Genomic DNA, 26,348 nt, shown 5'->3' with positions numbered 1-26,348 from the left:
TGGCGTGGTACAAGGGCTAAGTCAAAAGCAACTCCTTGCCAAAACCGGGAGATAAGCAACTGTTGCATTACATTCAAACACACGTGTTGTTTAGTTACCATAGCTTTTACTTTACAGTCATAGCTATTGATGCCTGGCTCTACTTTAAGCTAACAATACAAAATCTTGTATTAGTACACCGTTTTACAATTTCAGGGATGACTGCAGATCCCACGACGGAAAACGCGTAGGCAATAGTTCACAAGATATTTTGTGAGGTCCAAAGTAAGCTACAAATATTGAGCAAGTAATCTACAAATTAGGTTGTTTAGGTTTATTTAGTTTAGTTTTACCATTAATATTTTTGGGTGGCCTTGGATGCTTGTTATTACCTATTGGTGTGGGGAGCGCTTACATGAAATTTGGGCGCTGACGAGTAAGGGTCTGTGGCTTTCTTTCTATGAACTCTGCCTTTTCTCACTTCTTCGGCCGTGTTGTAGGTTCTGTTAAGGTGACTATATTCTAGGTTTTCTTGTTTAGACCCACGTAAATTTTGCACAGATCTTGATCACCGGAATGTAGTGTATTTGGTACTGTTTCCGTCGATCGTCCATTCTTGTGTTAATTTTTGTTTATTCTGACCCCGATCATTTTTTATTAAAGCACCGCAAAGTGAATTTCGCCTTGTGTACCTTTATTTGGCTTATTTGCTTGAAACTCTGTATGTTCTCTATTCCTTGGTGGAGTCCAGTTGTCATTGGCTTGTTTCCCTTCTGGAAGTTCCGCCGGTGTGCCACTATTTAACTTCACCCTTGAATTCCCGTTTTTTTGTTTCCAATTCCTTACTGTTAGATATTTTGGTGTTGAAACCTAAAGGGTGGGTCCGTGGAGATGCGTTTGACAGCGACTAAAGCTCCGTCAGAGGAAATGTCCCTGACGAATCGCGCCTTCATCAATAGTCGGGAATACGCGGACACACTGCGCTACAGCACTCTTCACACTGGCGTGGCATCCTACGTCTTCCGTGTGGACCCCAGCGATAAGGTGCCTCCGAGCAAGATTGGTTTCGGGTTAGCTCAGGTAGGCTCCGCTTTTGTCTTATCCCCTCTGTAGCGCAAATGGGCGAATATTTCGCTAGAACAGACGCTCAGCCTTGATCCCTGCAAAATCTCGCCGGACACCTATCTTAGTCTAGCCCACTTCACTGTTGAAATGTATGGGAAGAAACCGTATGTTCCGCCGCCTTATTTAATCACAGCTCTTGCTGTTGCCGTTTAGGGGACCACGGGACCCCATAAACTCGGACATCCTCTCACAACAGTTTTCCATGCACATGGGCGATCTACCTTTAACCGTTGGACAACCTCTTCTCTTCAGATTTGACCAACTCCTTCTCTCCATTGTCGTCAAGTCGCTCTCGGGTGCGTTCTAATTTTGGAGGCGCAAATACGAGTTTCATTGTTGTCACCTTTCTTGGCACTGAGGTTTTTGGACATCGGGTTATTATTCTAAAGTGGTTGACTCTACGCAAAACTGGATTCGGTGCATTTCACTCAACCACAATCAGCTTTCATAGTCAAGATTGATTTAATCCCTTCTATTGCTTTAATCGGAAGAAATACACTATGTAAGATCGTTTAGAAAGTGTTGTGGCTTGACAATCGGCCTAACTTAGTATTTTTGCTGCGGTCGATCTAATGCGGTCATCTGCATTCTCAGAATTACTAGACTACTGGATGTTAGGAAGTCTCATGAATCCATATCTTTACTTCAGATGATTTTAAGTGTTTAACATTTTTGGTGTGCATTTTTGTATCATTGTTACTGTGATAGCCATCGTTCGAGTTAAATCAGTTTCACTACTTTGATTTTTAGCGAAGCGATGACCTATCCCTTCAAACTGTTCTTAATTCTTTTCATTTTCATCACAGAAGAAGTAGCCTCTTTTACAAAATGTGGACCGCTAACTTTAGGGGCAATATGCGATCCTATATTCCATCACCTATCTACCAATTGTCAAAACCTTACTTTGATAGAATGAAGTTCATTTACTTTACTGAATTAAGATGTTTTGACGCGTGAATTCGCAATCAGCCTTGGTGTATGGATAGTGAACATCACTCTCTCAAATGACTGCTGCACATTTAGTTTTATTTGTAAAGTAATACTCTTCTTTGAATAAGGAAGTGATTGACTGGTATTTTTGCAGGATTTTGCAAGATGACTTAAATTCATTAATTTGGCAATTGATATTGTGGGGCTCGGATCGAAAAAGACTCTAGGTGTCTGGGGAATTCGTTCACAATCCAAAATAATCTTCCCTACCCCCTTGAGGGTCAACTATGTTTTGTCAGGAATATCACCTTTCAGGAGGGTAGTATTTTTTTCTTATACATTTATTCCTGGACATTTAGCTCGTCGGGCATTTTGTCAAAAGAGTCTTTCCCAAAACAGTTAGTGAAATAGCCAGCTGGATTGATACTCAGAGGCGATAAATTAAGTCACTCCTTAAGAATTAGCGTTAATGTTAGTGCATTGAAAGAGAGATTGTTGGAGTCTTTAAATTGGTTTTTTTTCGCTAGCAAATTAGTTTCTGCTCCATCACCTTCACTGTTAGCTTTGGTATGGAACATTTCGTCATATTTGTCGGGAGTTTAGTCCATCATTTCTGCTACCACAAATTTCTTTTAGCCTGAAAGGGCGGTGCTCAGAGATTTTTATGAACTTTTTTCAACATTTGATGTTTGACGGCACAAAATTTGTCTGAGGAAATGACCGCAGGTTTCAAATAACTTTTTCGGCTTTCTTATGTTCAAGGGTGAGATATGGGCTCGTCAATGTATTTTTCGTGGTCTGTAGATTTGGTAGTAGGAAGTTTTTTATTCTAATTTTTCCTACCAGACCGGATAGCATTTCTTGCCCGTTCAAAATATGGTCGTCAAGATGATTGAGTTGCCTCTTCTACCCCAGTGATTCTGCCCAATCGGTTGCATCCGACATTCATCAGCGACAGTGGAGTAATTAGGTCCATTTGAGCTCATCAGCTTTCTTGATGAATGTGCTCTCTCCCTGAATGTCTGGTTGAAACCTTTGAACGAAAACGATGCGTAGCCATTGCGTGAAGAAAAGACTACCCTTGAGTAAAATTTCCTCTTGGTCATTGTTCACTTGAAGCATCCGGAGCGAGTTTACTTATTCAGTTTTCTTGCCTTTTGCAATATTTTGTAGCATTAGAACATGACCTCCCAAATCGTCTTTTTTTATTCACTTACTTATTGCATATTTCAATCTCATTGAGGAAAAGACATGGATTATTTTTGAAAAGATGATGACTAAAAACAGTATTAACAAATCATAATATGTACTTTCACAACACCGCATAAAAACCGTTAAAATTGTCGGGGTCATCGACTTGAAAATGAAGCACTGAAGCAAATGCGGCTTTTTATCTACCTGCAGAAGTTTTGCTGTTTGTATTGGAGCTGGTCATGTATAGAGCCAGTATTTTTTCTTACCCACCTTTCAATCCACTTTGGCGAAGTTGCACATCTGCATGTTCATCGTAATTCTGAGCAGTCTGCGCACTCTATTGTTCCCCATTTCTCAAAATTGCCAGTGGCAGCGCACTTTGTTCTCAGTTATTAATTGCCGTTATTGAGAACTGGTGTTAAGCTAACGAAGTACGAAATGTTTTTGCCATCTGACTGATGTCAAAATTTGTTGTGTTGTCACGAGTTCGATAGAAATAGCGTAATCAAATAAGATTAACTAATTGTTACAGTTACAAAAAAGGTAACACATGTGTAACTTATCATTTCTTTAAAAATGAAGCATACACTCTGAGGCTTCCCTCAAGACGAAGTCCTGATACTCAGGCAGAATACGCATTGCCGACGTACAGAAGGGATTGGGTATACTGGTGTGGCCCGGAGGCCAAGTAAAATAGCGGAACCCTTCATTGGTCCGTTACCAAAATTGAGAGTTAAAGGCACAATTATGGGGTTGCGTAATCTCTGTCCTCTTTTGAGCCTTGTCCCCCGCAATCCCTCTGGTCAACCTCCCGCGTCAACTTTCACAACGTAATCCGTGCCCTAAGACAAGCATCCACGAACCAACCGTGACAGTCATCGAATTTCCGTGCCACCGAGGAGATACTTGACCGCAACTTCACTGATCCCTCTTTTTAATTCTATTGGGCCTGGCGTACCGTCATTTATGGGAATGTACTGGCCGTCATACATGCCTGTTGCGAGCTGCATTAAAAATGTGACAAATGACGGGCTTTAACGTTGCTCCATGGGGGTAGAGTTTTGCGTCTATTGCTCCTTGCCAGTTTTTATCTCAGTGCTGCTTAGCTATTTTTATCTGGGTTCTATCCAGCTAGCAGGAAAATGGAGAAGCTATCGTGAGTTCACTTAATTGATATCTTTGTAGTCGTACGCTTGCCAACTTTGTAACGAACTTTTCCAGATGATCTACGGCCACGGCCATCTTCGCTTCATTTGTTAATAGCATTCCTGTAGACTACGGAACTTGGGTAGTTGCCGATGGCGGACGACATTTAGACCTGCTAGGTGTCGTCACAGCCTCTTCCACTCGTAATATATGCACTTCTTCTGCCCCACTTAGGTTAATCACCTAACAGTGGAAATCAAATGTCCTTCAAGATCAAGTTCGCTTTCTGCTGCCACCAGTGTAGCGCCGTGAGACTGCTGAAGACGAAAGAAGATATAACACTTGAACAGAATATGTGTTTTCGACGTACGTTAGGGCTTGGGGGCTACTATCATGGTTTGGAGGTCAAGTCACCCGGCAAGAGTACAAGGGCGGGGACCCTAAGTGGTCCGTCACCAACACCGAGAGTCAAACAACTAGTGTTACAATTGAATAAAAATTAACGTGCTTATTTGCATAATTTTCCAATTAGCCATCCGATTTTGGAAGTGCCTTTGGCATGTGGCGATCGTGCAGGATATTATAGAACAAGTGCGCATTTGGAGGCGCTCCCTGTTTTTTCGCTATTGGTCAGTCTATCTCCTCAGCCCTTTCATTGTCATCTTATTTGCTACACAACTCACCAAAGGTTTCATTACGAAATTTCATCAGTCCCTAGTAGTAGCATGCCAAATCAAGTAACTACATTTTGGCGTTCCGCTGATGTGTGGGGTATAGGTGGAGTAATATTAACATCAGTTCATCGAGGAAGTGTTTTCTGGATTCCAGTCCTGTTGAATAGTTTAGCTGACTTCTAATGGAAGGGACTGTGAAGCAGAACCGACATAAATGCGGCACTAATTCCATCAAGTGATTTTAAAGGCACTCTAGTATCCGCTATGCTAATAGCATTTCATACTGGGTCTTCCTCAATCATCTGCACTCCTGAATTATTGCTTTTGCCAGTTTTTTAGACTACAACTGACCTTCAAGGTAGTTCAGCTATACTAACTTATTTTTTGCTGTAATCTTTGACGTCTCCTTAAATTTTGAATTTCACTGCTTTTTTTTAGCCAATTCCTAATGTTAGTAACTGCTTGCTGAATCTTCTGGAAAAGACATGACTCGTACCCAGATTATGGGATATCTTATACATATAACTAAATTATCGGACATCATTGAACTTACTTGGAGAAATTATAACAAGACCCTTTGCTTAGTGAGGGTTGTAGACTGATTTCTTTACAGTTATTCCTGAATGGGCAATTAGTAGTTCTAACAACCTCGGTACTTTCTGGTCTTGCAGCAATCTCTCTGAAGGAGGGGGACAAGAAGTGTCAGTTTGGTCTGCTGACGGGTAATACGATAGTTACGTGGGAGCGTGCGCCCGACTGTACCCTTCTCTTCATCGGCAAGGCAATGCACGGTGACGGTGGTGGTGCCGGTGGTACCATGAGCATCATCAACCCCAATTGGGACTTTGCTCAAATGGGCATCGGCGGTTTGGACAAGGAGTTCTCAGAAATCTTCCGCCGCACTTTCGCCTCCCGCATGTTCCCACCTGAGGTATCTCAACAACTCGGTTAGTGGCTACTTAGCTGGTGACTCTTCATTTCAACAGTTAATAAGCCTAATCTGACGTGGCTATCGTTTGTTTTGTTGACTTTCAACCAAGAAGTAGTGCAGCAGTTTGTTGAAGTATATGTGGAGATTGTAGGAATTGCGAAAATTGATGCATTGACGATAAGTGTTTTTTGTAACCTGTAGGCGGCATAATTAAATTGATGCAAGATCCAGCGAACGATACAGTTAGGTAATTGCCTTCTTAAAGGAATCCGAGTTTAACTTCTAGATCCCAAATTCTACGTGGCTATAACCCTTAAATGGATGCTACTGGCTCATGAACTTATTACCAGAACCTGTCTTTTAAGGCATGAAACACGTGCGAGGCATTCTGCTCTACGGCCCACCGGGCACGGGCAAGACGCTGATGGCGCGACAAATCGGGAAGATGTTGAACGCACGGGAGCCCAAGATCGTTAATGGACCGTCCATCCTCGATAAGTACGTCGGAGAGTCGGAAGCCAATATCCGAAAACTCTTTGCGGATGCTGAGGAGGAGGAGAAGCGACTGGGACCCCACTCCGCTCTCCACATCATCATCTTTGATGAGATTGACGCTATCTGCAAGACCAGAGGCTCTGTTGTGAGTCACCATCCGCTATTTTTGTATGGTTTCATCTCTCTCCAAAGATGTTATGGTGCTTATGAGTCTGGAGATAGCCTTATCATCCGGTCACATCGGTTGGAAGACTAGCAGCATAGCGTAATAGCTGGAGTTGTAGAGTCAAATATAAACTTATTCGGTTGCATGGAGCCTTTAAAACTTTATTTTACCGAGGGAAAAGCGTTCTCGGTGGACGATGTACTCCGGAATATTTTGTCGAATTTGTGAATGCAATCAGAATAACTGTAGATGGCGGGTCATGATGAACGTTTGTGCTAAACTTGAGGCTACCATAGTGATTTGCAGAAGACGAACGCTTGCCCAAATGTTGATCGTGTTATTGCTGCTAACAAGACCACAATTAGGTACCCCCGTAAGTCATCGTTTCGCTGTTTTACTCTGTTCAGGTCTCGGGTGCAGGAGTTCACGATACAGTGGTGAATCAACTACTCACCAAGCTGGATGGTGTGGATCAGCTTAACAACATCCTCGTTATCGGTATGACAAATCGACGCGATATGATTGACGAGGCCCTCCTTCGACCTGGTCGTCTTGAGGCATGTAACAATACTAAGGGGATCTTTTGAACAACTGAAATTTGTGTTACTGACTGCATTTTTTTTAAGTACAGATACAGCTGGAGATCTCGCTGCCGGATGAGGAAGGTCGTCTACAGATTCTCAAGATTCACACGGCCAAAATGGCTGCCTCAAAGAAACTTAGTTCCGATGTTAATTTGAAGGAGCTGGCAGCCCGAACGAAGAACTTTAGCGGCGCAGAAATTGAGGGCCTCTGCCGGGCTGCCGCCTTCACCGCTATGTACCAATTTGTGAAGGTAATTAAAATTATGAATTGCTTACCCTTGTGAACTCATTTCAAATATGTCTTTTGGTGAATTGAGGGTTTTGTTGCTGATAGTTTGCTTGACTATTCCAAGACTGATGAAGTGGCCCCTAACGCATATATTTTTTAAACCAGTTTAGTAGTCTCCAGTTACGTAGAGTTGTTTGACAGGTTTTCCAATGACCCCCTTTTTTAAAGCCTATTTCACAATACGTTTGGACGTTTCCATGGAAATTACGATGCTTTGGGCGTTACCACTTCCTGTCTCCCTTTCTCTCTCTTCATGACTGTTTTTAAAAGTCAGTTTTTTTTCAAGCTGATATTAATTTTCCTTGCAGTTGCTAATGGTTTACAATCTAAAGCCATGTTGGCTTTAATTTAACTCTAAGAAAAGGTGAAAAGGACTATTGAAGTGTTTTAAAATGCGTACTCATTTGAATGCATTCTGCTCTTGCAATGGAGTAGGTGCGCTCATTCACACGCACACACTACTTGACATGCTGTTGATGTTATCAATGATCCCGCCTGTTAACTTATGCTAATCATGTTCTTGTTCATTTCATCTCCCCTAAAGTGTTTTTATTAGCTGGAGGCCCATAATAGATGATATGTTATTGGCTAAGTTGACTGAATGATTATCCTCAAGGCATTACACTTTGTCTTGCAGCCCTCTGGCAAGGAGAAGATCGATCCAGATGCCTTTGAGAAGCTCCTCATCAAGCGCTCCGATTTTATGTACGCCCTTGAGAACGACATCAAACCGGTGGGTTCTTATGCATTTCTGCTGATGCTAATTTATTAGTCATCCAAATGTCAAAATGTGGACTGTTGCCGACACACACGTATCCTTTGACTTTTAATTTGTATTGACTGTCTTTAGATGTTTGGCACAGCGGAAGAGGAGTTGGCGTACTACGCGCCGCGCGGTCTCATGAACTGGGGCGAGCCAGTGACGCGTGCTCTTTCCATGGGCGATTTGGCGGTGCGTGCAGCAGGCGGCAGTGGGATTGGTGGCGGTGGGACTTCAGCGCCCGAAACTCATCGGCCGATCACATTGCTACTAGAGGGAGCGCCAAAGGCGGGTAAAACCGCCCTCGCGGTGGAGATTGCGCGTCGCTCTGGTTTCCCTTTCGTTAAGATAGTCACCTCTCACAGGATGATCGGTTACACGGAGACTGCTAAGTGTATGGCCATCAAAAAGGCGAGTGGTTGTTTCTTAATGCCTTTTTAGACCTCTCGTGTCAAGTACTTCTCTCGAAGTACTCTATCTTTTCCATCTCAATGCCACTTTTAATTGTGCCTTGGAGATTTAAAGTTCCTCACTCCAAGATGTTTGCAATATTTTGTGGTCATCATCCCCATGTGAACTTACTTTTCCGTGTCCTCTTGATGCTGCTTCTGAAAACATTTACTGTTATTATCGAGCCAAAATGAAGGTATTTTAGACTGCTGTGTCTTAATTCTTAGTTATTTTTTGAAAAATTTCTTGAAACACTTCTCAGTCTGACCATTGGAACGATTTACGGCGATTGCGTGTTTTTGACGCTTAGCAGCAACTTATTTCATGCAGCGAAGCCTTTTCAAGGCAACTACGACTAGTCGTCTTTATTTCAAACCTGCAAGTAGACTGTGGCAGTAGTAACTTTTATTGGATTGGCAAGATTTGTTATTTCAATAGGATTGCTATTGAGTATATAATCTCTCCTTACGTCTAGGTACAAGTGAAACGTGCGACCTTTGGCACACTAACTTTGCCTTTCGCCTCGCATGCTTGATGACTTCTGACATTTACTCTTCAATTCAAGTTTTTTTTCTTTCCTGATCGAGGTTTCTCATTAATTTAATGTGCAACTTTACCTTTTCCTTTAATTGACTTAAAAGCAGTTGATTTTTAGGTATACCTTTTGCTGAACTGTTTTTCTCAAAAGTTTTGTGCTTATATTTGCAAAAATGTGGTGCGATCTGCATCCCGTTTGAAGGTTGCTATGTAACGCCCTGTGACTTCCATGAAGACGAAAGAAGAAATAATACCTGGAGAGAGTTTGTATTGTCGACATACAGAAGGGCTTGGGGCTACTGGCACAAACCGAAGGCCAGGTCACCCTACAGAGGCTGAATAGCGGATCTCCTAAGTGGCCCCTTTACCAAAACTAAGACCCAAACAAACTCTCAGCCTGTTGCATAGCCCCTCTTCTCTTTTGAGCGTCGTCCCCAACTCTACCTTCCCTCAGCCTCCCGCATCAACCATTCCAAAGTAATCGGTGCTGTAAGACAAGCACCCACGAGCCGGCCGTACCAGTCATCGAAGTTCTATGCACGTGAGAAGGTACCTGACCGCAATGTCACTGATCCCTCTTGGCAACTCTGCAGAATCTCCAGTTTCGTCCTGTATGGGAACCGGGTTGTAAGGCGAGGACGATGGGCTTTCCATCGATAGTGGTAGAATTTCTGACATAAATGCCGAGCCGTGTAACATAGGATGGGCTTTAACATAGTTCAGTGGGAATGATGTTTTGCGTCCATTTCCTCTTGCCACTTTTTCCTCACTCTAGTGCAGCCCAGCCATAGCTGCAGTTATTCTCTTCAGCTAGTGTAGAGGTGAGCGGGGGATATGGTGTGTTAACTTCATTGACATTTTCCTATAGGAAGTGCATACACTTGCGTACCGAACTTTACCAGATGGTTCACAGTCATAGCGCTACTTCAGTTGTTAACGACTTTTCTGCAGACCATGAAACTGGGGTAGTTGCAGAAGGTAGACAACATTTTTAGCCCTTTTGTTAGAGGTCGTCACATATGCCTTCATCCGAAGCTTATGCACTTCTTTCGCCACGCTGACGTTTATCACTCAGCAGCTGATATCAGGATAGTTGTCTTTTAAGATTTCTGCCATAAATGCAGGGCTCCATGACTTCCCTAACGACGAAATAAGATAATGCTCGGGCAGAATATGCATTGTCATCTAACGGAAGAAATTGAGACTACGGGCATAACCTGGAGGTCAGGCGGCTTGGCCGAGATACATTGGCGGAGCCCCTCGGTCACCCATTACCAAAACTGAGAGTTAAACAAACAATTAACATATGACATTTACCACTAAAGTTGTGAGTTTTATTTTCCCAACCTCATGACGCATTTCTAGCATACTCGATGATTGGCAGTGTTTTGATGGCTTACTTTCATATTGTAACTTTTCCTCGCTAGCATGTGTTTGTATGTATGTGAGATGGTTGCAGTGACGGTGGCAGTTGCGTTTGCATTCCCCGAAATGCCTTTTAGCGGTCGCACGCACGGACGCGCACTACTGTGAGATCAAGAATCAATTTCTCCCTCGGCCAATCATGCACTGCATGCCTTCCTCTCCCTCCTCCCACTCCTTGCAATGGATCTGACAAATGTGACTTCCTGAGCATTTGCGTGTCACGGTTTCTGCTGTTCTTCCCCTTACGTTTATTCATTAAACAGCGCACGTTTCATTTCAAATCAAGGGAGGTGGGTTAAACCACTGATAACACTTTTGCCATGGCCATGAAGCCTTGAGGATTAGTGAGTAGGAGGAAGTCGTTTGTCGGATCTTTTATTAAGATCGAATGTCTGTTACTTCAATGCATAGTTGTCCCTCGTTATTGGATTTACCGTAAGTTTGTTTCTGTCTATTAGCGCCCATGGACTATCTCTTCCCTCGTCAATTAGCTTCATTCCATTGAATTTTTATTGGCAATTCCTCTTCTGGTATGCATTCAATTCATGCATTGAGACCTGTCCAGCTGTTTTCTTTGCATCTCCGATCTCTTACTTAGAATTAAGTTCGCAATTATCTGCCCCATGGATTGGGTTTATAGATCTAACTCAAACATCTCGCTTACATTTGCGGTCGAAAATATCAGCACAACTTTTTCTCGTATTCATAAATTCATCTAGTTATCTCTGAAGTGAATTCCCAGACGATGGTAGTCACCATCCACGTATGCAGTTGAAATAGCTGAGAACTTTGGCCTAATGTCAGCTCAAATGATTTGAACGTTGCTTATTTACCTAGTAATCGCACTTCACAGCTGCCTAACCATACCTACCTGGATTCTACTAAGCTGGTAGAGAGGTGAATGTGGTATCACCTGTTCTCCTAATTGACATCTTCATGTAGGTAGCGTAGCTCCGTGGCGAACTTTTCCAGATGGTTTGTGACTAATGCCGCTCCATTCGTTAATAGCAGTTGTTGAAGGTAGACGACATTTTCGGATCCTCTGTTTGAGGTCACTGCACCTTCTCTCATCCTCAGTATATGCACTTCTTTCATCATGCTAAGTTTCATCATCCAGCAGTTGAAATCAAGATGGATGTCCTTTCCACTGCCACCAATGTAGCAATCCGAGACTTCCCTGAAGACGAAGGGAGGCATAATACTCGGACGGAATATGTATTGTCGACTTGTAGAAGGGCTACGGGGGCTACAGTTATGGCCCGGAGGCCAGACAGCCCGGGAGTGGGGGCATAATGGCGGAGCTCTTTAGGTACCCGTTATTAAAAGAAAGAGTTGAACAAATAACTAAAGTAGTACATGATTTTATTATTTGTCTCAGTTCTATCATTTTCGCTGCTGCGGAAGTATACCGCCTTTCTTGATGGAAAAAGCGTAGAACTGTCAAGGTGAAATATCATAGCTTGAGTCAGTACCAAACACTGTTTACAAACGATCACGCAAGAGTTATTTTGACATCATATTTTCAACATATGAGATGCTTGTGGTGGAGTGAACGGAGGCGTAGAAAAGTAGCTTCTGTTAATTATCAAGTGTGATGAATGATTGAAGACTCTCGGAGACCACAATGCTCACTCTGTTACACTCTCTAAGCGTAAGGTATGCTTTACAGCCGTACCATTTTGACTTGGCAAAATACCTCCCGTCTGCCACTTCTTGTTGCGTAAACGGAATGAGGGCAAAATGAAGGCCGTATTTTGTCCCATATTAAAATCCTTTGGTTGGTTAAGTGGTCATTGGTTTATTCGCACTTTAAGTTCGATATCGTGACCTTCATTTCGTCTCCCTTATTCAAGCAAATTTTTCATTCTTAATATTATTTCGGGAGTAAAATTCTCGCCTTTTATGGCTTTTGCAAATTTTTTTTGATTACGCGCTCCCTACTCTGCCATAGGTCAATTGTTGACGGAAAATCTACGTTGCTTACTTGATTTCGTATTTGAACTGGTTCTGTGAAAAAGAGAGTAATCCGAGGAATGTAGTGAGATCCACCTGGATCTTAAGTCTGACGGGTGTGGGGGGAACTTCCTGCAGTAAGTTTAGATGATAGGGGCTAAGAATCCATCTTCCCATTTTTAATGCCTTGTAGAGGTAGGTTGATCTATTGTGGCATCTCCAGACTTCCCTGAAGACGACGGAAAACAGTACTCGGACAGAATATGTATTTTTTACGTAGTTCTGTGGGGGTAGGGTTTTGCGTCTGTTCCTCCTTGTCACTTTTTCACTTCAGTGCTCTCCAACCATATATCTATCTGAATATGTTCTACAGCTTCTAATTACTGGTTTGATGCTTTGATTTATTGACAATCCCACTTCGTCATCTGTTGGTGTTGTTATGTGAGGGTTTTGGCTTGTCTAAATGAAGGTTGATCGATCTCTTGAACTTTCTCTCCGTCAGCTCGGTGAATCAGTGCCAACAATTTTTTGCAGCTCGCTGTGTCAACCGTTGTCTTTTACTCTCACTTCTTTAGATCTTTGACGATGCAGTCAAATCACCAATGAGCGTGGTGATTGTGGACAACATCGAGGGTCTCATTGAGTACAACCCCGTGGGGCCGCGCTTCTCCAACTACATGGTGCAGGCCCTCAAAGATCTTGTCTCGCAGCCCCTGCCAACGGTAAGGCGTGCTTACTTCTCTGAGATGCTCGTGCGATTTCCCCTGTTATTGAGGTTACGCGGAATCTGTCATATTATTATATTTGTAAATTTGCTCTTCGTCAAGGCTTACTCGGAGCAGTTTTACTCCCACTTATTGACCTTGACCTCATAGTGAGCATTAGCGCACTTAACGTGCATCTCTGCATGCAGTTACCCAATGAGGAAGACGTGGACGAGAGCGCGACATTTCAGTGTTAGAGAATTAGCCCTAAAAAGGAAAACCCCTAGAAACTCCAAGCAATAACGGGAATCGGATTTATTGTTGTTCTTTTGGAGTAAGCTTGCCTGTTGTCGCCACTAGTCCGGCGGTTGAGTTATTTTCTGAAGGCGCTGCAAAGCATATCAGCGTGGTCAAGTCCAATACATGCTGTACGGATCTAGAAGTTGGTTTGTCATCAAACTATGGAAGGACTAGCTGTACACAACTCCACCCCATCATCAGCGTGAGTCCAAAAAGGATCGCGCAGCCAGTTAGAACAAATGTTACCTCTCTGGGTTATTGTTGCGATTGCTAGGGTCGGAAGATGTTGGTACTGGCAACGACGAGCATGCGGGAGGCTATGGAGGAGCAGCAGTTGACACGCGCCTTCGCTTGGCACCTTCATGTCGGTATGATGTCGACGCCAGAGCACATCCTCGCAGCGTTGGAGGAGGACCAGCGATTCACCCCCCAGGAGTGCCGTGTCATCGAGCAGAACCTCGTCCAGCGCAAGTCAGTCTACTCCCTTTCTTTACTGAATCCAATCATTTTTCGGCTTGTGGTGTATGTGTATGTATGTATATATGTGTGTGTGTGTATGTGTATGTGTGTGTATGTGTATGTGTGTGTGTGTATGTGTGTGTGTATGTGTATGTGTGTGTATGTATGTATGTGTGTGTGTGTATGTATGTGTGTGTGTATGTATGTGTGTGTGTGTATGTGTGTGTGTGTATGTGTGTGTGGCGAGTCCCAGACGAATCGTTCGCGATGGGTTCCCTCTGGAGATCAAGCCTTTAAGACGATCTCAACATACCTTGAAGGTGGTCAAAACAAACCTCTCCTTTAGAAGCGGACAGGACTGGTCAATCAGGGCAATGCATAACTTAGGTGTGAAAGAATGCGCACTTTCAAATGGGAAGGAGGGAGATACTGCCTCGTTCTTCATCCTCTATATTACTACCTGATTTTCTACTTTTTCTTGTTTTTGGACAATCACACAATCGTGTGCAGAATGAGTGTGGAAAGGCAGTCCTTAGTCTGATTTGTTCTTTACGGCCTTTTTTCCCCGTGTAGAAGATCGCTACTCTGTGATTAACGCTACCCGCTATCCAGAATTGCACATTCGAGATGTGACGGAGGCAGATCTGTCCGATCTGCAGGTGCGGTGCGTGTTGCAGTCGATCGTGGACGAGAGTCGGGAGATTCGAAGACAGGAAACGGGTCATTTGCAGCCATTCGGGTTCTTCTTTCCATACGAGGAGGTTCGCAGTCAAAGCACGGATGTGGATGTGATTGTGGTAGGTACTCTGTTGTTCATTAACTGCCTTTGGGCAGGCAGAGTTGATTGGGCGTTCCAGTGGTTTCTACACCCACGACTCATGAAACAATCATTCTGAGGCTATTTCTATTCCATTCATTTACCTCAGATCCATACATCTGCTCACCCACTTATTTATTTCCTTATCAATCCTTTCGGATGCATCCATTTGTGCCTGTTGAAAAGGACATTAAGGAGTCGATCTAGCGCTCGATTTGCGCACAGGTCCATTAAAAAGGGGCCACCGGGATCGGGAAAGTCCTAACTTCTTCCACTTATCAATTTCTATGCTCTACAGTGGAAATCTTCTGCTTCATAGATCAAGAATAGACGGGTTTCTCTTAGTTGAATACGGTGGTCACAAAACCCTACCGTTATCTGTACTCCTTCTACATGCCATTATCACCCATCCATTTCATTGTAGGGTTCCACGGTGGAACTTCCCTGGGTCGTTGAGAGCTATCAGAGTCTTCGAGTCCAATGGTACTGGCAACCGACCTCTCCATCTTCAAGTCAGGGGAGGGTTCCACTTAGTCCATCAGTTTCGATCGAGGAAAAAGCCGTCTTAACACGACCCTGGGGTTCACGGGTCGAGTTCGTCCAGGGGGCCTATGGAAATCTTCGTCTCATCAACGTCTCTATAGACGACGCTGGTCAGTATTCCTGCGAAGCTCCCTATCCAGCTAGATTGCCGGCGGTGGTGTATACCCTTAAGATTCGTGGTGAGTTGGTTGACTAAAGTATTCACACTTTTCTCTCGAGGAAATCTGGCACTTCGTCTGATGTAACCAATCAGGTCTGCTTATAAACGACGCATAAGTAGCAAGTGAATTGTGGAGTACGGGTTACTCACGAATTGGTTTTAAGGTACGAGCTTGGAAGCAGCCTGAATACGTAGACGAAGAGAGTGAGTGTCTGTGCCACCGTCGTTCAGACCTAATTGCCAAGGGCTAAAAGTTAACGTCATTTCTGTCGTGTTTCGAGTATCATCATCGGTGCCCATCTGGATTTACTTGGCTGCGTCGACCATCACAGCAGCATAGTAAAATCATTTTCCATCGCTTTGAAGAGACTTCAGAACTTGGTCGTGGCGTTGTGTTCCATTGTGTTCTGACATACTCTCTGTTGATAAGAAGTATTTGCGGAGGATTTGATGTATCACATTCAATGGGCTGCACGAATCCATTCACCTTCCTTTGACCCTACGCATTAAGAAATTCGATCGCTCACATCCACTTCCTAGTCCACTCCCTCATTATGTCATGTTCTGTGTTTTCAAATAATATCACGGAGGTTTTGGACGGTGTTCCATAGTTAGTGTATTTCCTGTGGTACTTACCACTTTTCCCCTAGTAAATCCGCAGTTTCGTCTCCATTACCCTTCTCTCCCATTTCATTGCCATGGTAACCTTTCAGATCTTCAAAATTGTAATCCGTCCTACAAATATGAAAGAAAATTCACTGTTGCCCGGGAGGGGAGGGCTGAGGGCATTCTGGAGATGATGTCGAAACAAAAGCGCTGTCGCGGAGATTGAGAAGCCTGTGTAATTAGGTGTACAGTAAAGCAGATATCAAATTACTATGCATCTACATTTTCTTCTGATCGTCACCTCCAACGCCCCTCTCAGCACCCCTTATACTTCGGTCAGCGCAACATCGTTGGTGCTTTGAGAACCGCACCAGCCAGGCAGAGTAGATTGACTTTAAATTTTTATGGAGGGAAGAGAACTTTTGATCGCAATGTCAATAATCGATGGTGTTTGAAACTTCGTTTTGGTTGTAACTTGCAATGGGGCAGAGAAATTCATGGGCTCTGAAATGCTCGAGGCTAAACGCCACTACCCTTTTCACAGTCTGCATGTCCTATGTCAGTCGCTATTTTTAGAAGCACTTACCTAAAGGCAGAGCTTAAAATCGCCTCACGGCGTTAATATTCAGTATCTTTCCCTCTTCTCTCACTGTTCTCTTTCCAACGCTCTGTGCCAGTTAATCTGACTTCTATTCGACTACGGGAGATGCAGTGAAGAAATAGCCTGTTCGTATGATTCAAGTACCCTCACACAAGTACCGTAATCAGTCTAAGGTAAATATTTTCCAATCGTCCAAGTCCATATGACTTCGGCTGTTTAATTACCTTCTTATAAAACACGAGATTGACAAAAGTAGTCTACGTAGATTTAATTGCTTACTGGAAACACCCTTCCTTGCACTATTGAAGAAAGCGGTCGCGTTTTTCTCATGATGATAATGGATGTCAGGTATGTCAGCGCAATACCGTCAATCTACCACTCAAGTTGCCTCTTGAAGGTGTTGAAAGACGTAGGACTCTGGGAGTATTTTTTATCAACGCATACAGGAAGGACAAAGGGGCTGACTAAATCCCTTACAAATCTTATTATCCTTCCTAATCGAGATTGTATTCGGGTTGTGATTGGAATCATCCTTCTTTTAGCTCCAATTGATGTTCGTGTCACACCTCATGAAAGGGTCTGCGATTTTGGTACCCGTGTGGAGCTAGAGTGCCTTGTTTCCGGCTATCCACATCAAATAATTTACTGGCTACACAATGCTAAACCTCTCAAACTGACGTCCAGTCCCTCCTCCTCCTCTTCTTCTTCTTCCTCCTCCTCGTCCTCTTCCAGTCGTCACAGCGTTCAACGTCGCGAAACTAGCGGCGTTCAGACGGTGCGAGAACGGCTCGTAATCAATTCCTTCAGTTTGGAAGACGCGGGAGTTTATCAGTGTGTTGCGGAGAGCACTCTGGCTGACGACGCGACCACACCGACCGCGAAAACAAATCGTGGATCATCGTCGTCTTCTGCTGCTTCGACCTCGTCTTCTTTGATCGTTGCCGCGACGACAGCTGTCACTAAGGTGCCAATGGCGACAGAGAAGATGGAAGAGGGGAGAGTGTCAGTGGGGGACTTGGTGGATAATGCGCAGGACACCTCACACTTAGTTATGGGCAGTGAGTAATGCATACTTGCTACTTATTTAAATTTCAGTAGGTTTAAAATCTAGAATGCCTTTTCTTTTTAGATTGCTTTTATTTCACAAAATCAACTCCTGTATTGCAGACGCAAAGTAGTGTTCTTTGAAGCTATCCGTTATTTGTATGACATAGAAGTGCAAACTTAGCGTCCTCATAGTAAAGTGGATAAAGGGACCAAAATCGGGGCCATTCACACAACTGTTATGGATGTCGTAACGTTTTATACTAGCTCTCATTATCTCTCTCCTTTTTACCACAACCTTAGGCACTGCACTTCTGCACTCCATTGGCCGCCTCAACGTATAATAGTAGTAGTGTTGGCAGATGTATCGAGATCGTCCGCCAATCCATCCTCGAGACGTAAACAGCGATGATGTGGTGTGATGATGAAGTTGCGTTACACTTAGAAGACTTAAGATTTTACTAATTTGTAGGGGCGGAAATCTGGTGTATAGTCTGATGGAATTTCTAATGATAACATTGTTCTTCTAGCTCCTCTACGTTTAGAGTCGGTGAGAAGGCTATCAACGAAGGCGCAGCTCAGGTATCCCAGGGACTAACTGCTTGGTGCTGGCAAGGTTATAGAGGAAATACAAGGGAATGGAATTAACAGTTGTCTTTTTTTGGATTCTTTTTGTCCCCTCACAGAAATGAAGCCAATGCGGGTCTTTCAGTCATCCGAAACTGCCGAGGCGTTCACGGCGACATCGCAGATTCTTCTATCCAAGTCACGAGGCGATTTGAATGCCACACTGGAGTGTCGTTTTGCCGCCAATCCGCTGCCAACAATTCGATGGTTCCGAGATGATCTGCCACTGAGTCACGAAGTGGAGATGGCTGATGACAAAGGCGTGGTGGTCTCGGAGGTGGTTAAGGACGCGCATCGACCCTACTCGCTAATTACGCGGCTGAGGATCGATTTGAACCAGGTGTGCTTAAAGTGATGGAAAAGTGCCATCTCTCTAAAGATTCCATAAGTCTTCCATTCATCTATTGATTCATGCCTCATCCATCTTCCTGTCCCAGATGTGCTAATTTAGTTACCTTTTTATCCACCTGTCTATCCTTGATCCCTGCATCATGAATAAAATCGTTTGTCTGGGTATCGACCCCGGATCCAGTCGTCCATTCTAACTACTAATTCATTCTTAATCCATCGATCACGACTCTATCCATTCATTCATCAATTCATCCTGAATTTTATCAAATACCCATCCGCCTCTAACCTATCCAGTCTTGTGTTTTGTCCCACTGTCCGTGAAGATGACGCCACAATCTGCATGATTTGACAAGTACATTGAAATAATCTGCGATATCTGGGGATGTAAATGTTTGATTGAACCATCATTCTTTCCTTTTCTACCATCACTTCTTGAAAAGGTCCCACCATGGGATGAATTGTGGCAATATGGTGGTGAGTATCGGGCAGTCGCGAACAACTCTCTTGGCTCCGCTGACTGCCGGACTTTCCTTCTGTTGGACACGCCTTTGCGTCTTCGTCCCGTGGATTCCAGCAAACCGGCCATTGCTGGACGGTTCCATGACTTGAAATGCTACTTTATCGGAAGTGGCATACCCAAAGTGCGTGTTTTATATTTTTTTTCTTTGCTTGCTAAAAATTTGGCAAAATAGTATCACTAATGGATTAACAAATGGATCACCTAACTGAATTTTTGAAGCGTCATTGCGTGGGCATGCTTCCATGTGACGCCATGATTTTCCCCCACAGTTGATCTTCTGCCAATGAAGTGATTCTATCGCTCGAATGCACCCAACTTTTTTCCCACCTTTTTGTTTTAAGCTCCAATGGCACAGGATTAAGAACGGCCAACGGATCGAGCGGATTCCGGTTGATCACCGTCACGCCCTACTAGAAAATGCTCGAGTTCTTCGAATCACTGAGGTGAATAAGGAGCAGGACGAGGCGGACTATCGATGCACTGCAGTGCATGGCGATATGACTGATAATATCACCATTACACTCAAGGTTTCACGTAGGTTCATCAGCGTATGAAGTCAGGGATTACATCCTTTTAGGTGCTCCACGAATTCAAGACCTGCCTGAGGTTCAACGTGTTCAAGGGGGACGCCAGAGTCTGACATACAGCTGCGCCACGCAAAATCATGCTGATAAGCCCTGGTATGCATGGTGGCGTTTTCAACTTGAAGGCTCTGACGAAGTCATCGATCTTCCACCCGATGCTCCGTTGAATCCTGGTGCCTTTCAGGTCTCGGTAGGCTTTCTCACATTCGACTTCTAACTTCTCCCTCTTTCCCTCTAGTACGCAGCAGATTTGCATCAGACAGAGCGTAGGCCGCTCTCTGAGGGTCTGCGACGTCAGCTACCTCAGTTTGTGCACGCAAGACCAAATTCTGTGGTGCATGTGAGAATTGAACAATTGAATAAGCGACAGCATCAAGGAATACTGACATGCAAGATTGTGAACGAAGTGGGCTATGATGAACGACCTATTCGAGTGACTTTCATACGTAAGTGCTATCTGACCCTCGCCGTCAGAAGGCATCGAGCATACCAGTGAATTGTTTTTCTTTTCTTTCAGCCGAATTAGAATTTGAAATTCGGCCGCCAAATAAGCAGGATGTGACTCTAGCACAAAACATCTCCATCAATTGCACAGCTAAGCCGTCAGAACTTACTCCAATGATTGTGTGGAAGTACTCAGATGAAAGCGAGTGTCTAGATTCGACCTTTTCCAGCGTTTTTTGTTCGTTTTAGCTCTTCATCCGCATATTTTTCACCCAGGTACTGGAGATTTTAAAGAACTAGGCAGCCTGACGGAAAGAACAGAGGGTCGGATCTATCAGGAGTCGAACGGAACGTTGGTGATTTCACAAGTTGAAGAATCGGATCCTAGGAAATTTTTGTGCTTCCTCACACCAAAAGAATCGACCACTGCTACACCAATCAGTGTAGCTGTCAATCTGGAAATCCACGGTATGCTACTTATTTGGCCATTAAAGTGGCTTAGTGGGGTATCAATAGGATTTGTGGTATTTTGACGTCGATTTCATTTATTAAAAGTTGAGAAGAACCTAGGCTGATCTTTGTCTTCAAGAAATGTGTGGAAAGTGAGGTGCCTAGTCAAATCGAAAAGGAAGGAACTATGGAACGGCTTAAGTACATCAAAATCATCAACTGATAGTAATGAAGAGATGCCGATTGAAGCAGTAAGAGTGTCTACGTGTAACACTTTGCAATGCCTTGAACGAATCTAGCACCCAATGGACTACTAAATCTTTTCCTGGATGTCTTTATCATTTGATAGATTGATAGGCAGACGCACCCTAAGGAGTTGACTTAGTGACTGTCCTGTTGATAAAGGGTGTTCTATTCGAATCATGAGGACGGAAGTTAGTAGACGAATTCCAGAACTTCTAATCACATCTTCTATAATCTGACTTTCGAGGGCTGAAGACGTTCTAGTCATGAATGCTATTGTTGCGAAAATATTCAACTTTCAAAAGTTTACAGAGGGATTAGGTATGAAGATAGGGCGATATATATACAGGCAGAGATGAACGGGGACCATCAAAGAGAGTAATGTGCAGGGATTGAAACCCTCGTGTAGGCTCCACCAATCCTACTGCCTTCTTTAGTTCCTGCACGAATTGAGCCCCTTAAGGACGTTGACGCAGTTCGCGGTTCCAAGTTCAACCTCACCTGCGTAGTGCATGGCGACGCCAATGAGTTGCAAGCAGATTGGTATTATCGGTCAATCAGCGTTGGCGACGGTGGCAACAGCCAATGGCGGCTGATCAATCAGACCTGTGTGCTTCCAGCCAGTTACGGAGATGCAGAGAATGCTGCTTTGGCTCTGGCCTCATCTTCTCCTGATGTCCTCGCAAGCGACCTGTTGACTTGTCAGAAAAGTGCGGCTGGGAGGTTTGATAGTGGCGTGATTTTTAGACAGGTGGGTACAGCTGCTACCCGAATCGGATAGACTGAGTGGTACGGGAGGAGGGCTGCTTCCTTGTCAGTTACTAGATTGTCCATTTATATTATTTTTAAACATCAGGTATCAATTCACCATCCACTGATCCCGTATCCATACATCCATCCATCCATCGATCCATACATCCATCTAAAATCTTGTTGTCGTTTCAGAACTACTAGCTGATACGTTAATATATTCCTCCTCCATTCCTGCCCTCTTCCCTTCAGGTCTCTATGCTAAAACAAAGTGGACGCGGCATCGAACGCCAACTTCAGTTCGACTCCTTGAAAGACGTCCATATGGCGGAGTACATGTGCAATGCCTCCAACTTCTATAATCGCGACAAGGAAGGCCGCAGAGTAGATGTGCGTCAGGTTGTCCGTCTCACAGTCATCTGTAAGTGAAAAGGTGAAGAAATGGGGACTTTACTTTCGTAGGTTTTTTTTCAAGTCAAACAGGAGCTTTCGAGTCTCTGGCTAATATCCTTCCAGTAGCTCTGGTGCAATACGCCTGAGCTATTCATGCACCACATGCTTTAGTGTCTCGGTAAATATCTCCGTTGTCACCTTAAAACAGCGAGTGTTTATATTCGCGAATGACTGTGTTACAATGACGGTAACTGCAGAAAGATGCAATTTCATTGTCACGCAAAAGGTTGGCTATCAATTAGGCGTTAAGGATAATGTTGGTGTTGTATGTGCTGGTGGAGTGTTTACAAAAAGGAGTGGATGGTGTGATGTGGATTGGGAACAGGACCACTAGGATCAGTGTTGTCATGTATAAACGTTAAGACGTGGGTGTGGGTATCTTTGAAGTGTCGAGGCCAATCGATGAGATGTAAGCGCTGAACGGCCGAATTTGAAGTGTTCGGTGGGTATTCATTGTGTAAATGTCGGCTCGAAAAGGGCTTGATCAACCAATAAGCGCCTGCGCCCGGTGCCTCATCCTGTTGAACTGCCTAGATTTGCGGAAGTGGGAAATGTGCGGCAACAATTGAGAGGAAGCGTTGGAATGAAACATGGTGGGCAGTAATGTAAAAATCTCGGTGTAATTTAAACATTTATTCCATTTTTTACATTCTTCCATGCGCCCCTTCTATCCTTCCAGCCGTTCCCGACCCGGTAACCTTTGTGCAGAACAGCTCACAGACGACAGCAACTAGTGTTTCTTTCTCTTGGCTACCACCGGCTCATGATGGCAATAAGGAAATTCGACGTTACTGGATCAGATACTATCAAGCGGATTCAGCTGCCGGAGAGTCAATTTCTGGACAGAGTGTAGGTTTTTCGACTGCTGAAGTCATACTATCCACCCGTCTGCTTGGCTTTTTCTATCTGTCTGACTACATATGCCCACCGATTAATGCTACTTGCTTGAACCGTCTGTTGCAGTTCTTCATAGATTAACCCATCAATTGTAGACGTCAATCTTGAATTAGTATTGTACGGCTGACCCGTTTAAACCCTAGTCTCCTTTGAACTGTCAACGAGAGCGGTCGTATTCACAGGGCTGTCACCAATGTAGCGCCCAAATTACCCCCGGTGTTGCGAAGCGCACGGCTTTGATCGTTGTTTAGTTTATGACTCCTAGAAGTCTTCAATGCTCCAGTTGTTGACTTGAATGCGCTGACTGCTTTCTGCTTCACTAAAGCGTACCTGAACGCAGACCCACCTTACTCATGGGCTTCCATCTCGTACACTTGGAATAGTGTAACTGTTTAGAAGTGTATCCTTGACGTAGAAAGCTTTCAAATGTGCTTAGAATTTTCTCTGTTGTTTAAGGACCCACATTTTGGATTTCCTATCGAGTTGATCAGTGGAGGGCAATCAATCAATTTATCCTTAATTTTCAATTCAAATGAATTTTTGGGGTTTCCCTGTTGAATGAAGTGCTTATCTGTCAACCCAACTGACACGATTCTTTAACGACAGAGGGTTTCGGGACAAAAAGATGGGTGGATAGATCCAAGATCAAAAGACAGATGAATTCAAGTTGGATGGATACGAAAAGAAGAGGAGGATTTGGGATGGATAGGCAGGTGATCCTGGGAATAGATTATTGTGTCCAAAAAGGGTAACGAACTCCGAGATGGATGGACTGGGAAAGGATTTGTGTGTTTTAGGTCAAGGAGAGGGATTTTTAAAGAAAACATTACCAATTAACCTAACCACGCGCTATTCTATTTCTACCACCTCGACAGAAACCGAACAGTGTCATCGAAGTGCGACCCCATGAACATCAGGCGACATTGACCGGTTTGCGGCCCTACACTAAATACAACATTGCTATCAAGGCAGAGAACGAGGTCGGTTACAGTCTGGAGAACTCCCTTGTCCTCACCACACAGGAAGCAAGTACGTCTGTATTTCTCCCAAATTCATCGTCCACTTCATCATTTTCTGAGGCCATCCATTCACTCTCCCATCCATCTATGCTACCACTTTGTATCCAACTATCTGTTCACCTCAGACCTATCCACCTTTGATCCGCATATCTCAGCCCGAATCCACCCACCCATTCATCGCAGATTCGTCGATTCGGCCATTAATCAATTTTGGATCTGTCCAACCCTCCCGGATCCATCTATTTCCATATTAATCCACCCTCTTTTCTTTGACATTTTAAATCTTCTCTGAATTCATTTGTTCTGCTATTGCAAATTCATCCATTCACCCTGAATCTATCCATCCATCTCTGATGTATTCATTCAAAGATGAATCCATCTAACTGCTGTTGAATGACTACATTGCTCATTCATTGTCTCTCGTGGTCATCACATTCTTGTATTTGTTAGAACCGGAAGGTCCAGTGCAGCATTTGAATGCAACTGGAACGGCCTCGGATACGATCTACGTAGCATGGCAGAAACCGAAACCGGAGCTGCGCAACGGAAATGTGGATCGATACTCGGTGTGCCATCAGCGGGTGAATGAGAGCCTCGTGGGGAGCAGTCAGAGCGACCTAGCACGGATATCGTGGCCGAGGGATCTCATTACGGAGGATTCAAGGTTTGTTGAAGTGCGAGGAATATGCTTTTTTTTGGAATCAAATGGATGATTTTGCTCATCCGTCCATCCATCATCCCAGCTTTCAACATTCTTCTACCGAGTAACATCCATTCAACCATCGACCTATCAACCTACCCTTCTGTCCATCCATGGTTTCTTTTATTCATGGATCTGTTAATATTTAACTTCATCAATCCATAATGTGCAGATTAGTTAGATAATATCATCTGCAATTTCAGTGTTTCGAGTGGATCCAGTCAAATCCACTGTGTCCTGATGCATCGCCAACAAGACACCGAGTTGACCGGCCTACCCAAATTCACCGCCTACGCTATCCGCATCATCGCTATCAACAGCAAGGGCCAATCGCCACCTGCCTACGTCTTGGCGCGGACCTTGGAGGATTGTAAGCTTTTTGGCTGTTGGTGGATCGAACTGTCTTCCCACCTGGCCTGATTTTTCATTGTCCAGTGGGAATTTTTTGCCTCTGGAATGCATATCAATTTGGGTAAAGGGGGGGGGGGGTGAATGGACTTGCCCACTATGAAACGGTTGAATTTACTTCCTCACAACGATCGCATACCTGAAATTAAGAAATTTGTCAGTGGGATAAGTTAAGGTGGTTGGATGGAAGGTTTTTACCGCTGCCATCTCATCAACAACAGGGGTGTCCGGTGGGCCTATTGAAACCCCATTCAATTACGAAGATGCTGCGATGATGAGGACTTTGGATCGCACCAAAGGGACCTTCGATTCCACGTGGTGTTAGAAGCGGTTCAGCTTTTAAGAATTGCGGTAGGGTGTGCCCCATGTAGCATGCCCCCTCTGGCAGGTAGACTGTATTGTAAAGAGAGGGCGTTTTATTTAACAAGCTGATGATGCCTTCACTAAGTGGACTACATTTCCACCTTTTTGTAACTCTGTGAAAGATGCCGCATTTTGGTAGGTCTTTTGCCATATATAGACGTATAGCGTCCAATACTTTTCCCATCAAGGGTTGGAGGCGGTAAACTGATTTATCTTTTTATATGCAAGGATCCTGTCAAATCCGATTTGCTTACTCTTCTCTCCTTGCTTTTACCTCCCGTATTAGTACCTCAAGCATCACCAACAAACGTCACTTGTTCCACACAGCAGCACAGCATTACGGTATCCTGGGATCCGCCCAACTTTGAAACTGTGAATGGAATCTTGACGGAGTATCTCGTCAATTACTACATTGCCAACAGCTTTGGAGGTTAGATCTTTTTGTTTTCCATCATCATCTTGTCAGGCTGACCTTTTCTCCATCCATGAAGGCATAAAAGTAGAAGCCTGACCTCTGAGCTGACAAAAGAATGGAAGCCTGCATTAGATTTTTGACATAGTCCCTGTCTCATTTATGCTAGGTTTTAACCAGTACCCAGAGGATAGTTCTCTTCACTTCGTCTATCGGTGTCTTGATGCCCACCGCGGGACTTACTTTTCGGATTGT

At 44.0% G+C, this 26,348-nt stretch overlaps 1 protein-coding gene across 1 annotated transcript; it reads left to right on the top strand. All coding sequences in view use genetic code 11, as the record gives it.

The window, feature by feature from the left end:
- Nucleotides 1–870: 870 nt before the first annotated feature.
- On the top strand, nucleotides 871–26,116 carry EGR_06622 (Vesicle-fusing ATPase; the record flags this gene model as incomplete). The annotated part of the gene is made up of 32 exons (XM_024495871.1): nucleotides 871–1,059; nucleotides 1,093–1,208; nucleotides 1,258–1,400; nucleotides 5,720–5,995; nucleotides 6,345–6,619; nucleotides 7,048–7,201; nucleotides 7,267–7,475; nucleotides 8,151–8,246; nucleotides 8,364–8,688; nucleotides 9,715–9,887; nucleotides 11,918–11,994; nucleotides 13,108–13,144; nucleotides 13,214–13,360; nucleotides 13,917–14,113; nucleotides 14,448–14,488; nucleotides 14,675–14,898; nucleotides 15,343–15,640; nucleotides 17,371–17,886; nucleotides 18,559–18,839; nucleotides 19,291–19,491; nucleotides 19,712–19,904; nucleotides 19,948–20,144; nucleotides 20,193–20,400; nucleotides 20,472–20,636; nucleotides 20,675–20,866; nucleotides 21,529–21,842; nucleotides 22,094–22,262; nucleotides 22,974–23,143; nucleotides 24,067–24,220; nucleotides 24,661–24,874; nucleotides 25,114–25,280; nucleotides 25,968–26,116. The coding sequence occupies 32 exons, from the start codon at nucleotides 871–873 to the stop codon at nucleotides 26,114–26,116; spliced, it is 6,267 nt and encodes a 2,088-aa protein (XP_024349729.1).
- Between the last annotated feature and the right edge of the window lie 232 nt (nucleotides 26,117–26,348).

This window comes from Echinococcus granulosus (genome assembly GCF_000524195.1).
Source record: "Echinococcus granulosus chromosome Unknown EG_S00060, whole genome shotgun sequence".
NCBI classification, from domain to species: domain Eukaryota; kingdom Metazoa; phylum Platyhelminthes; class Cestoda; order Cyclophyllidea; family Taeniidae; genus Echinococcus; species Echinococcus granulosus.
Note: the sequence above shows the minus strand (reverse complement) of the source record. Positions and strands in the feature narration are given on the sequence as shown.